We start from the raw sequence: 14589 nt of genomic DNA, 5'->3' as shown, positions 1-14589 counted from the left end.
TATATTTGAAGGCATAGTCTTCTTATTTTCACTAGTGGCAGGAAGGTGACCTTAATACATGTACTCTTCCCTTTGTTGGAAGCTGCAAACAGCACCCCACTATATGCAAAATGTTGATTCAGTTAAAAAAAATAAAATTGTTTTGATACTTTAAAAGGTTGGTTTCACTATTTTTCTTGAATGGTCTCTTTCTTTTAACCTAATCTGTTTTTTGTTTCAATTGTTAATTTGTTGAGCACTTTTTTCCATTTTGTAGATGTTAAGTCTCAGCCATGACTCCTTCTTTACCTTGTCAGCAATCCTACTTAAAAACAGATGCACACACCAGACACAGCAAGTTTAAGGCTTACTGTAAATGAAATGGGTCGTGATACTTACCCCACATACACATTCTGGATAATTTAACTCAGTGCCCACTATGTGCTACTGGCCTGCTACAAACACTCCATATAGACACTCCAGGGGTCCCCCTTTCGGCTCTCTGTAGCTTCCCTTAAGGACTAGGTTGGCAAGATAAGAGCAGAAGTGTTTGAAAAGATCAAGTAATCCTGATACCAAATATGATAAAAGAACTTCTTATACCTTCAGAGAACATTTTACTAGAGAATTTCAAAGCACTCCCCAGCATCTCACTTTCTGTAATTGAACAAACACAACAGAGTTATGAAACTGGATGGCAGCAGATCTCCAATGGACTGAACCAAAGGTGGAAACGCAGCTTCTTAGACCCACGATTTATCCTCATTGGAAAACATGCCCTATGCAGCGTGAAAAGTAAAAAGAAAGTTTCATTTAACACATGATTTTTAAACCAGGCAGTCTCAGTGACTAAAAATAAACAAGAAATTTGTTAATATCTATCTCAGCATTTAAGATATGAATTATTTAGTAAGTTAAAACAGGTTCACTGTTTCTGGATTTGAAAAAAGGCTATGAATTTTGAATCACACGTTTGATCTGCATTAGCAGATAAATCATCCTGCCTGATGAACCCTGCGTGTGGCAGAGTGAGTTCTGCCCCTTCATACTCTGCCCTCCCCGACCAAGAAGAGAGTCACCACAGCATATCCAACACAAGAGACATATCAAATGTGAGACATATCAAATGTAAACATTTTTTTTCCCTTCAAAATATTCTCTAAATTTGGCCACTTTGGCACACAAAGTGACGGTGATGCCTGTGGGACTATTTCTGGCAGTCCCTCTGGCATCCTCTTACTGAATCAGATCACTCACAACAGACAAGCTACAAAAGAGGCCGTTCCCACTTTCAATTCTAAGGTTAGAACTGGAGTAAAGGCAGTCAGGGCAAAAGGAATCACACTCACTTAGATGTGACAACTTTCTCATCTGACCATGACTGAATTTCATTTGAAGCTGGTTTTAATGATAGCTTTGCTATTTAAAAAAAATTAAGTAAAATGTTCAAGTAAGAATGTTTCAATGCAAGGAGCAAACAGCGTTTACAATCTTAAATGATACTCCATAATGGAATCAAGCCCGACTCTGGCAGGTGGAGACCAGATGGCAGGGACAGGAAGGTCCCACACTCCCAGAACTGCACTGCTGAGAACACAAGCTCCAGGCACTGCTGTGGGCATTTGATTCCCACTGTAAACTTCAGGTATAATGATTTCTCTTTTCCTCTGAGAGATCAGCTGGAGAGGACATGATGTAGGAATAACAAGAATTTTATGTGCTGGGTGACAAAGTGCTATGGCCACATAGATTTGCTTAAAAATTTGATTATGACAAGCTTCAGGTAAAAGTCATTTTTAAAGGGTCAATTTTTCATTTACATGTAACCATACATCTTATTTACATATATATATATATATATATATATATATGACTCAACTTTCATTCAGCTTTCTTCATTTGAAGTCTACATTTTAACTGGTATGTAACCATTATATAGTCTTCACAGAAGAACTACATATCCTCTTAGTCACAGGCAGTTCTGATGATATAATCCTTTGTCTCCATATTGAGAACTGAACACAGTTAAAGCCTCAGTGAATAATAAAGATGAAGATCCAGTGTTAAATCTGCTTACAGCCACACCAGCTATTCAAGGAGTCAGCAGCTGCAACTAAGTCCAAAGCAAGGATGACTGAAGACACGGACCACTGCTTAATGCTGCTACTGCCATGAATTCTTATAGTGCTTCTTATACTGGGTTCATTTTTTCTTTTCAAAAAACTGATTTTTCTAGTAATGTTTAAAGTTATCTCAGTTCTTTAACTCAAGAGAACTGCTATATTTAGGCCGCTAACAAAAAAAAAAAAAAAAAAATCAAGAGCATGTACCTTTGTCCATAGTCTCCAAAGGTTCAAGTGCAAGAGCTGTCTAAAACCTGGTATATAAGGCACCCTATTCCACTTTTTTCTTAAGAGAAACCTTTCCTTTGGTTTCTTGCAGTTTTTCCGTGAGTCTGTCCTTTGTCTCCTCCATCTTCTCTGTGAGGAGCTCCTTTGTTTCCTCCATCTTGTCTTGCAGGTACTCCTTCACGGGGGGTGGCGTCGACATGTAGCCCCGGCTACGCAGATACTTCACAGTGAAGGAGGTCCCCCCCAGGGTTACAGTGTACCGCGCAGGCGTTGCAATCTGCAGGAAAACAAGACAGTTTAGTACTGATTATAACTACCATCTTAAGCAAAAACTGGCTGGCTCAGTGGTAAAGACTCCGCCTGCAGTGCAGGTGACGCAGGTTCCACATCTCTGTGTCAGGAAGATCCCCTGGAGGAGGAAATGGCAACCCACTCCAGTATTCTTGCTGAGACAATCCCACGGACAGAGGTGCCTGGCGGGCCACAGAGTCCATGGGGTCGCAAAGAGTTGGACACTATTGAGCACACATAAGCAAAAAACAGTGTGAAATTAAAACTCTTGGTAGTAACTATCAATTACTTTATTGCTTCACAAGGCTAACATAGTTAGTTACATGCTATACGGTTTTCCCTAACATTCCATAAGTATTTGTCACCTAGACACTGACCCAGGATCAGAGAACGTACATAGTAGCAGCACCGAAGTTTGTACTCACATGTTAATGAACCTGGGGGACAGGAGCCCTGAAAATCAGTGAGGGCTCAGGACCCTCCGACAACAAAGGCATATGCACTTCCAGTCTCAGGAACCCTGTCAACCTGCACACACTATACCAAACTGAGGGGCAATCACGAGCCAAATGTTTGTTCTTCACGGGGTTTAGTTTCACTTGTAAATCTCTTTTCTTTAACTTTTCCAGGCTTTATGATACTTTATCATTACAGTCCACACTGAGTCTGGAATCCCAACCAGGAACTTCGTGAGGCGAACAAATGGTAAAATGGCACACATGTAGGAGACAGGTACAGGTCAACTGACCAGAGGTTAGTTAGTCCCGAACTAACTAGTAGACTAATTGGCTCAAAGGGAGAACTGTAACAGCAGAGGCTGCATCACATTCTGAGGCAAGGAACCTCCCTATCTGATGTTCTACCTGAGAAGTCAGGTTACAGGAAACACCCAAGTAGACAATTGACACCTCCCTCCTCCCAGAGGAACGTGAGTAGAGCCATTGCTGACATCAGCCCACCTGCGTGCCAGCCTCGTGTTTCAATTCTAAGCAGACCAACAGGCACTGAGCACTGATGTTCCTTCAGAGCACAGCACTAGCACAGTGGAAATGCAGAGGAAGAAGACAGAACTCTGAATTCCTAGGCACTCATGAGCAAAAACAACAGACATTCAGAAAAGAAGAAATAAACAGACTGTGATACTAGAGTATGGGATAAGAAAGAGTTGTAATTAGGGAAATGGTTTAAACCATCAGGACAGCTGCATTTATTAAGGTTAAACTACACAAACTGCAAATTCATACAAATTTAGTAAGTTTTAATGTTGAAAAACTCAGCAATTACGCTTTAGGCCTCTAGTCAAAATTATCATATAAGAAATCTAGTATTTCAGAGGACTTTAATGAGGATTAAAGTACTACTATAAACCCATAATTCTAGGTATTTTTTATAACAAAGATAAATTAACATCTAGTTTCCCAATGTTTTCTACCTGGTTTCCTAGAATAAAGCTCTGAAAAAACCTCATAATTTTTTGTCAATTGAGAAAAATTAGATTAATATAGCTAAACTCCACAATTTACAATGAGTCTTCCAAAATAACCACAAGTATAAAAACTATCTATTTACAAAGATGTCATTGTCTGAATCTAGACAACAGCTGTAAAGATAATGAACAAATGAAATATATGTAACATCAACAACTAAGTCTAAGGTTTATCACATAAATCAGTTTGATTTAAACTTTACTATTTTACTTTTTAGGAAGATGAACTATTATAAACAGTAAAATAAATGCTAAATTTCACTAATATGTCAGGTGGCATATGGATCTCTGAATAAGGAAAATTAATGTACTGTCAATAGGAGAAATGTCAGAGATGACCTGCTTGCTAGAAACTCAGAAGTCTCACATGTGTCTCAGCAGAGCAGGCTATGAACAACCTACCTATTCTTAGGGCACTTCTTCTTAAGCCATTTTATTTACCCTTAAAAAATGTATACTTTACTTTTAGTCATTAGACATGTAAGAGATGAAATACACTAGGTTATAAAGGTAAGCCTGGGAACAGGCAGGGAGTGTTACGGAGGTTCAGTGTGAGGAGCCATCCACCCACAGCAGTACCTACCTTAAACAGGGCATATGCTGTTAGTGCATTTCCACTCTGGGAATTTTTCAGAATGTTCACTATACTGTCAGGTAACCCAATAAGTTCTAGAAAAGGAACGACATTCACTCCTCTAAGAAAGAAACAGAAAGTGATTTATATGTATATAAACTTTTGGGGGTAATTATTTTCAAAAGATTACCTGAAAACATCAAAACCAAATTTTGTTTAAAAGTCAGTTCTGCATCACCAAGCACACACTAACTTCACTCTAAGGAACAACGTGCATGAAGACCAGCATCCCACTGCCCACAGCTTCTGCTCAGGGACATCCCTCATTAGCACACTGAGAAAAGTAGAATCATTTATCAGAGCAACATTAATAGCACTAGGTAACATGAGGAAAAAGGATCAGAATAATTCACCTGATTTTGGAATCTTTAGTTCCTTAGAATGATCCAACTTTTAAGGCCTAATATTTTTATCTCTAAAATTACATGTCAGATGATACTATTACCATAAAAGCAAGGGATATTATAACATCACTTACTGTGTTATTAGGCAAAGAATAAATGATTCTATGGATTTGATAAAACTTCAATGATTCTAAAAAGATGCTTCTGCTATCAGGCTCAAAAGACACCTGAAGAAGCAATTGCCATGAACTGCAAGAAATTTTTGAAGGGAGGCAGAGAAGGCAGATACAGTCTCTCATCTAGCTGGTAAACCCTAACTGCTTTTTAGTTTCCCTGAGTGTGGAGTCTGCCACGCTGACATATTTGTGCTCTCCTGCTCTCTCCCTCACTATCCATACTGGGTTGGCCAAATGTTTCCAAAACATTGCAGAAAAACCCAAATGAACTTTCCGGTCAACCCAACAGTTTCGCTTTCACCCCTAAATCACAAGATTCTCATTCTGTGCTTCTCCTTCATAAGCACAATCATCACAAGAAACTTAACATATAGGATAGTATATAGTTAATACAACAGTACGTTATTTAATGTTAAAATTCCCTGTATTGTCCCATGTCCCTTGTCACTATCTTCTCCATGTTTTCCAGTTTTTCACCAGAAGTGCTACCCAGCATATTCTGTTGAGGAGGAAGGCAGGATGTCTTTTTTTGACGCTGAGACTTTTGAAGCTCCTGGGCCAGTTGTGTGGTACAACAGCCCCTTCCACTTGAATTTGCCTGATTGTTTCCTCATGATTAGATTTGGAGTAAATGTTTCCTGACAAGAAAGCTGCAGAGCTGATTCTGTGCCATCAGAGCATCACAGCAGGAGCCCTAGGATCAGTCAGTCCCATCACTGATGTGAGTCTGACTTGTGGTTAAGGTCTGGTCCACAGGTTACTCCTCTGTACAAGTACTCTTGCTCTTTATAGTAAAGAAAGGGAATAGCCTGGATTCATTATTGTTATAGTGGTTATAATCTCCTAGTTTATTTTTAACATTAAACATTAATTTGATTAACTGGGAAGTTGTCCCTCTCTGATCTCACTATATAATACTAGGAGATCAGAGAACTTTTCCCAGCTATAATCAAATCAGATAAACCCAGCATCTAGTTGATTGAATTGAAAACTTATATTTAACACAACTCCAACATTACAATAAAATCATCTCACAGTCAAAGATTACATAGTAAGATTTACTGCCATTCCAACATACACTAATATTTTCTAAGTATGACTTCCCTTAGAACAAACTGACTTTTAATTTCTCAAGTGTTAAGGATCTAACAAAAACATTAGGGACTGTTCTGGAAAGCAACATATCCTACCTAATATAACTGAGCTATGTGATGCTGTAACAGAACTGGACCAGCAGTCATGGCTGGGCAATAGAGCTGGGTCTGGCAACCAAATTTCCATGCTGACAGAAAGCCAAAGGTAGGTGGTGGTGGATAAGGCATAGGACTTTAAAGCCTAATTAATTAACAACACTAGATTATTTGAGGGTCTAATTTTTTGGTTACAGAACTCCGTTACAGAAGGCAAGGAAAAATAAATGGAAAAAAAGTACTCTTAATAGTCCAAATAAGAATCTCATATTCAATTAATTAAAAATTGAACTTTCCCCTCCTCAGGTCAGGAGGCTGCATGCTTACTGAAAACAACCTAGGGAAGGCAAAAGAAACAAGGAAGAAACTCATTATCAGTCACAAAACCAAATCAGAAAAATCCTCAATGGCTCCAAAAAGAAAATTTGGTATGTAGAAAGCCATTCATTAAATAGAAGAAATGAATGTCTATGAAATTTTTATGTAAAATGGTACACAATTTTAGGCTCCATTAAAAAACTAACAGCAGTTCTTAAGATTTCTATATTACACATGTCCAGAAAATGTCATTAATAAACAAAAAACGTAACTCCATAAAATGCACATACAAAACCTCTGCAAAGAAAGGAACAATTCTTAAAGAAAATGATACATAATGAAGGAAGTAACTGAGTAACAAGAACAGAATGCAGAGAAAGATAGGAAAAGAAACAAAACAGCATCAATCACACAGGTTAAAAATAATCCTTTTTAGAACACTGGCAAAGAAACATTTCTAGACTTGTGTTTCCTAAGAATAGTCTCCATTCCATCATCTTTTAATTTAGTAAAGTATAAGCTCTTTCCAACAAGTGAGCTTTATATTATAATACTTAATACCTATCAAACATTAACTATAACCCAAAACTGAAAAATCAGCAGTCTTTTGGAAAGTATAGAATAATTCTAAACCCACTAGGGGAGTTCACGAAAACATCAAAATCTTCACTGTGCATCTCGTCACCTGCAGGATGATGAGCATCCTGCCCGCTTGGTCACACCCAGGCCACAGCAAGAAAAGCCACACAGCACTCAGGGAACAGGCATACATTGGCACACCCAGTTCTGCTGGTGGCAGATACAAACTGGAAATCATAGGGAATCTGGTTGTACGTGAAACTCCTGCTCCTAAAACAGTGTGAATATCACAACTCACTTTAAAAGAAAGGAAAGGTATTTATCAAGAAAGGTATATTTAGAAATTCTATATTTTAAGTGCACAACAAATCAACTTCTGATCAGAACAAAAGACCTTACCTTGACATTCATCAGATGTAACATTAAGGTATAAGTCTATAACTTGTTCATTTTTGTGTCTATGACAGATACAAGTCAAGCTTCGTAAAAATCTTACTAATTTCCAACCAAAATCATACACGTGGCAAAATAAGTTCTTTTCACAGTGATTAGCACTTTTAGCAATATCTTATTTAAGTACAAAGCTAACTTATGGTGCTGTCAAATTTCTGGAATCGGTTATTGTATTTCTGTGCTATCCTAGATGCTGATGTGTCACAAGCACAGTGATTAAGATTTGAAATCAGACTGAATTACTTTGGGGAAAAACTACGGTATTTTGACTTATTCTTGTTTAATCTGCTCTCTCCTTAATAAGAGGAATAATTACATTACCTACTTCATATGGTTGCTATGAGAATTAAGATGATACAGTTACAAAAATTTTTGTATAATATCTGCTGTACATAGTAAGCAAATGTTAGCTATTGTTATTAAAATGTGGAAAACAGCTATGAAAAACAAGCATCCCCTTATCAGTTGAAGATATTAAAGCATTTAAAAACCTATTTAAAGGTTTTCATTAGTATAATTAACATTCTGACAAAACATGCTCAATCAAGCAAAAACTTACTTTATGGCTGCATAGTAAAATGTTCCAAACCAAACAGCAGAAGTTACTAGATGCACTGGAATCAAAACTTTTCCATACTGTCTAAATGTTTTCTTAAATCGTTGATAAAGACTAATAGATCTGTCTTGTAACGGATCAGGTTCTTCCTTTTTTTCAGAGGGATGTCCTGAGGATGTGGCACTGGATGACAGAACTCTCTTGGATAAGATATCCTGCTCCCACTGTTTATGGTGAAAGACCCCTGGTTGGGATGGAACAGTAATGAATGGCTTCCTTTCTTTTGCAACACACTGGGCAGTGGGTAAGTGCAGCCACCGTTTCTGAGGGCCCTGTACCACAACCACTCTGGATTCCGGGGTATACAAAAGTAATGGTCCCTTTATGTTTTGACAGTGTCCCAAAAGACCGGCTTTATGTGGTTCCATGCACGTCCTATGTGCCAGTCGGAATACAGTCTTTGGTACATTCCATTGCATTTTGAAGAATGGAGATTGATGGACCTCAGCTTCTATAGACACTAGATTAAAAAAAAAATAGATTATACATAGATTTCCATTGTAAACCAATCCACTTAAACATAAATTGTTAACTCTTAGGAAGTTAAAAGACAGACACTATTACCAAATCCATAGAAATTAATTTTAACGTATATAGTTCTAATATATCACAATTTTTAAATTTCATTAAAACACATCATTTAAATATGATACAGTAAACCACTGCAGCAGACATCATGAAGAGTAAGGTTTCAGGGCTGTTTTATTGCTACAAAAGGGGTATCTGTAGGGCTTCTCTCATTCTACAAAGAAGTAGTGTAATATAACGGGACAATAATATCTGGAAGTAAAAGAGCTGGGCTGTAATGTTTTGGGGTCATAATTCTGTGCAATTATCTCTTAGACTGGACTTGAGATGGGAATTTCAAGACCTGAATTCATCACTCTCCACATCCCCCTTCTCTGAAAACGGAAGAACCAATCAGTCTCATTATACTTGTTTATTTGGCAAAAATGCTTTAAATCTTCAAATACATGGTCATCCAGAACCTGGTCTTTTGTTAAATATCTGAGTAGTGGTATCCAGTGGTGATATCTTGCATATCTCTATTGTCACATCACATCATAAGCTACAGTGCCCTCTTTACCACTGAAAACAGTGAAGAGTGCTTTTAAGTCTAATCAGATTAGAGCACCAATTCCAGGAACACCATTACCAATTCAGAAAATTCATCCTTACAATTCTGTTCCTTTAGAACCACTCTTAGTACCAAAATTTGAATCAGAAGGGTTCTCCAGAGATATTGAAGCAACAGGAAAAAAACACAGATGTTTATCTACCTATCTCTATAGGGCTTCCCAGGTGGCGCTAGTGGTAAAGAACCTGCCTGCCAATGCAGGAGACATAGAGATGTAGGTTCGATCCCTGGGTTGGGAAGGTCCCCTGAAGGAGGAAATGGCAACCCAGTCCAGTATTCTTGCCTGGAGAATCCCACGGACAGAGAAACCTGGTAGGCTTCAGTCCATAGGGTCACACAGAGACATGACTGAAGCGACTTAACAGGCATGCACCTATCTCTTGGCTTATCTCTATCTAGATAGATATTTCTATCTATTGGGTATCTATTATAAGGTTGTTTAAATAGATACATGTTTATGTTAAGGAACTGGCTCACACAATTGTGGGGCTACACATTTGATGTGTGTCAGGTAGATTTGCAGGCTGGAAACTCGGACAGGAACTGATGCCACAGTCTTGAGACATTTTTTCTTCTTGAGATGCCTCAGTTTGAAATTTAGACTGAATGAGGCCCACCCACATTATGGAGGGTAATCTCCTTTACTTAAAGACAGTTGATTAGATGTTAACAGATTTTCAAAATACCATCAAAATAACACCTATATTAGTGTTTGATTAAATAACTATGCTTTTGAACTGTGGTCTTAGAGAAGATTCTTAGAATCCCTTGGACTGCAAGGAGATCCAACCAGTCAATCCTAAAGGAAATCAGTCCTGAATATTCATTAGAAGGACTGATGCTGAAGCTGAAACTCCAGGGATCAAAGCCACGTCTACCTGCCTTGGCAGGCAGATTCTTTACTAATGAACCACCAGGGAAGCCATCCATAGCCAGGTCTAGTTGACAAAGCTACTCATCACACATACAAGCTTATAGATTTCTCAACCAAATCTTTACTTTCTACTATAGTAAAAACCTTTTAAACAATGATATCTTATGTGCTCAAAAAAAGGCAATAAAATTTCAGTAGGGACACTTTGGTTGAGTGAACTGGAGGAATGAACAGTTCTTCCAAAACTGTTTAGAGAAACACACCTTCCACAACCACCTCTTTTTCCTACCCCAAGAATAGTATCATTCCTGGGAAACTGTAACATTGTATCTACATTTTAAAAACAATTTTTATGTTTAAAAAAATGTGATCTTCAACCCTACAATAGAAATGACACCTTAAAATTACACACCTCTGAGTGCTCTCACTTTAAGGGATGGTATCTACGGAATTTGTTGCTTGCCTTTGACCAGAAAACTTACAAGTTACCACTACATTTTTCTCTCATCAGAAAAAGTGAAAGTGAAGCCACTCAGTCGTGTCTGACTCTTTGCGACCCCATGGACTGTAGCCTACCAAGCTCCTCTGTCCATGGGATTTTCCAGGCAAGAGTACTGGAGTGGGCTTCCATTTCCTTCTCCAGAGGATCTTCCCGTGGGCATCCCTTGTGGTTCAGGTGGTAAAGAATCCCCCTGCAATGTGGGAGACCTGGGTTCGATCCCCGGGTTGGGAAGATCCCCTGGAGAAGGGAAAAGCTACCCACTCCAGTATTCTGGCCTAGAGAATTCAGTCCATGGGTTCACAAAGAGTCAGCGGACAAAAGTCTAATACAAAACAGGAGAATTCCAAACCAGTCTGGGTGAATGGACCAAATAATCAAAACAGCACATAAAGAAATGTTATAAATGGGTTGAAATAAATCCTGTATGTCCTTTCAAAAAAAAAAATGAGATTTTGAAAAATCTTTCTAGGTGATTCATACATCCATAGCCATCCCACTATGTGCCAGGCACTGTTCAAGGCACCTGGGTTAAATCACTGAACAAAATGGTGATCCCTGTTTTGCTAGAGTTCACATGCTAGCAAGACAACATCTATCCAGCTATTTTCTCTCTGAACATAATAACCCAAGCAGTAAGAAGTATCAAAACATTTTCTGAAAATCTACTATGTGCCAGGTAACTTCCAGTTCTGAGTCTGGCCTTAAATAGGCACTGTTTCATTATTAGCACAGTACAGTCTCTGGGCTTTCCACGTGGCTCAGTGATAAAAGAATCTGTCTGCCAAGGTAGGAGTTGCAAGAGACCCTGGTTCCACCCCTGGGTCTGGAAGATCCCCTGGAAAAGGAAAGGGCAATCCAATCCACTCCAGTATTCTTGCCTGGAGAATCCCATGAATAGAGGAGCCTGGTGGGTTTCAGTCCAAGTGTCGCAAAGAGTGGAACATGACTGAGCATGCACAGACCATGGTCTCTGGAGTCAGGCTGCTTGGATCCAAAACCTAGCCCACTACTACTTCCCAGCTGCATGACCTTGGGCAAGTTACTTACCACTCATATATAAAACAAAATAATCATAACAACTATCCCACTGGATCATGTACAAGTTAAAAATGAATGCAAATATATAAAAGTACTAAAAGGTACTACTAGACTATCAGCTATTACTATTTTAATTCAATTTCCAGAAAAGCAGTTATTACTCAGGCAATAGTAGGGAAAAATAACATCAATGGTAACTTTTTTTTAATCTAGCTCATTTACTCCTTCCCTGGAGTAGGAAATGCCAGCTCATTCCAGTATTCTTGCCTGGGAAATCCCATGGATAGAGAAGCCTGGTGGGCTGCAATCCATGGGGTCACAAAAGAGTCAGACATGACTAAGTGACTAAACAATAATTTACTCCCTCCATCTCTACTATCCTCAAGAGTTCTTCCTGTTCTTGAAACCAATGGGTAATTGTTAAATTCATTTCACCTATAACCTGCCTTACACCACTTTCCAGTCACCTTTCTCTACACTCCCCCTGCCATCTCAGAGTGCCCTACTTCTTTATTCTTTATCCTATAAACACCCGGAGCCCTTCACCTCACGGTGAAAAGTTAAAGTCGCTCAGTTGTGTCCAACTCTTCGACCCCATTAACTGTAGCCTGCCAGGCTCCTCTGTCCATGGAATTCTCCAGGCAGGAATACTGGAGGGGGAGCCATTGCCTTCTCCAGGGGGATCTTCCCAACCCAGGAATTGAACCCAGGTCTCCTGCACTGCAGGCAGATTCTTTATTGTCTGAGCCACCAGGTAGGCCCCTATATATCTTATGCACAACAATTCTAGATTGTGTTGTAAAGTCTAGATAATATAGTTAGGAGGCTTTTAATCTAATGAGAAAATTTCTTAAGTCAAAATTAGACTCATTTTCTGTAAAATTACAGTAGCAATTCTCTTAAGAAACTTTAGCATCAGAACCCGCAAATATGGATATGTAATTACACAGTTCTAAATGCATGAATATGTAGATAGCACAATCTCCAGCACTATACCTTTGCTTTAGGTGGAGAGCAAATGAACTTTAGGTGGAGAGCAAAAAATCTACTATAAAAATAAGGATCAAAAAAATAAGGATCAAAGTAAGAATACGCCATGTGGAAAAACCTATTTCCCCAATGTGTTGTGCAAAGTAACAAGTACTTTTTAAATCACAGTTTAAGTGAAAAAGTGAAAGTGTTATTTGCTCAGTCATGTCGGATTCTTTGTGACTCCTTTGAGTGTAGGCCAGACTCCTCTGTCCACGGAGTTCTCCAGGCAACAAAAGACACATTTTGTTTGTCATAGTGATTTTTTACAGATGTCAGCGGTGGCAGGCCATTAATTTATGTTTAGAAAAATAAGCAAGATGTTTAGTTGAATTTTTAGGTTTGATGCTTAAACTCTTGGAAGGATCACTGTATTTTTTATGCATGGAGTATTAAAAAACATACTCAAAGTAACCTTGTGATATAAGGACAGTAATGATCTAAAAGGTGCATGCATCACTACAGTAATAAAAACAACTTCGAAAAAAAAATGAACTGAAGTTAATTTTCAACTTCGCTCACTGCATATAATAATAAAAAAAATACAAGTACAGTCATCGGAAATTGATGGCTCATCCTCATTTGTTAAAAACAGGCTTCGTTCTTGGGCCAAAGTTTATAGAGTCAACAACCTCAGAAAGGTTAAAGCCCACAATTTAGAAGTGACTGGATTCTAAAGTACATGCTGCAGACACTGCTTGCTTTCCCCCAAGCGAAGTCTACCGGCTGCTGTAACTGCGCCTACTGACAGGTATGCAGGCTAGCACACCTATTTCCACAGCTGCTTTTAAAGGGTTCAAGTTTGGTAACGAAGAATAGAAGACATATTTCTGATCACGTCTTTACACCATCTCGGTGGAAGGTGCTGAGGCGCAACGCGTCAACCATCTTAGTTCACAGGCACAGTTTTGACCCTAGCGTAGGGGGTGGAAAGCAGGAACGTGCGACACTCCGGTGGAAATTTGGGGGGAGAGGATGAACCAAAAGAGCTGACTCCCCAGCCACCCCATACCAAAGTCCAGCCAACAGATACTGTCACTGAAGCGTTTCTCAAAAAACTGTATGGGCTGTCCCGCTCCTCCAGAGGCTGACCGAGCACGGCCCTCTCGAGGGAGGTCTGGCCAGAACTTCCAAGTGCGGCGGAACGGAGCGACCCGCGAGGTAGCGAGAAGCAGGACGCCGCGCGCTTCCGAGGCAAGTCCGAGCTCGGGGGCTCCCGGCCCCTCCCAGCCGGCATCCAAGGAAGGGCAGACCAAAGGCTGGAAAACCGCCCCACGGACAGGGTTAGCAGGACACCGGGCCACTGCGAAGGGCGGGGTGACCTCTGTCCGCCCAGGGGCGCTCGCGCCGCGCATCACGCTGAAGAGGCCCCGCCGACCGCCCCGCCCCCAGAGGCCTCGACCCCTGTTACCTCAGGACCTGAGGCCGCCGTGCAGCCCGGAGGAGCCGCTCGGAGACCCCTCCGCGTCACTCCTCAGAGCGACCAGCAGAACGTGGGTCTGGCCGCCGGAAGCCGTGGGCTCAGGCGACCAGCCTCCCACCCGCCCGCCACGCCGTCCCTCCAACCAGGTTCTTGCGTCCCTTCGAGCCG

The 14589-nt window shown here is 40.0% G+C and overlaps 2 protein-coding genes across 3 annotated transcripts in view; one reads left to right on the top strand and one right to left on the bottom strand.

Annotated features, from left to right (window-relative positions):
* Positions 1–198: 198 nt before the first annotated feature.
* Positions 199–14546, bottom strand: FAM210A (family with sequence similarity 210 member A). 2 transcript variants are annotated; one of them, XR_006264858.1, is made up of 5 exons: positions 14410–14546; positions 8361–8877; positions 4691–4802; positions 2310–2607; positions 199–758 (listed from the first exon to the last, which is right to left on the bottom strand). XR_006264858.1 is itself a non-coding variant. In XM_043443879.1 (4 exons), the coding sequence occupies exons 2-4, from the start codon at positions 8834–8836 to the stop codon at positions 2374–2376; spliced, it is 822 nt and encodes a 273-aa protein (XP_043299814.1). In that variant the 5' UTR covers positions 8837–8877; positions 14410–14546; the 3' UTR covers positions 199–2373. The 2 variants fall into 2 exon arrangements, 1 of the variants encoding a protein (XP_043299814.1); XM_043443879.1 differs by having other exon boundaries at positions 199–2607.
* RNMT (RNA guanine-7 methyltransferase) overlaps positions 8531–14589 on the top strand; it is a 30191-nt gene continuing 24132 nt past the window's right edge. Inside the window, exon 1 of the mRNA XM_043443875.1 lies at positions 8531–8661. The gene's annotated coding sequence lies outside the window, so the exon portion shown is untranslated. The remainder of the gene's footprint in view (positions 8662–14589) is intronic.

The sequence above is a fragment of the Cervus canadensis genome, chromosome 23 (assembly GCF_019320065.1).
Source record: "Cervus canadensis isolate Bull #8, Minnesota chromosome 23, ASM1932006v1, whole genome shotgun sequence".
Lineage (NCBI taxonomy): Eukaryota > Metazoa > Chordata > Mammalia > Artiodactyla > Cervidae > Cervus > Cervus canadensis.
This window is presented reverse-complemented; position numbering and strand designations above follow the sequence as displayed.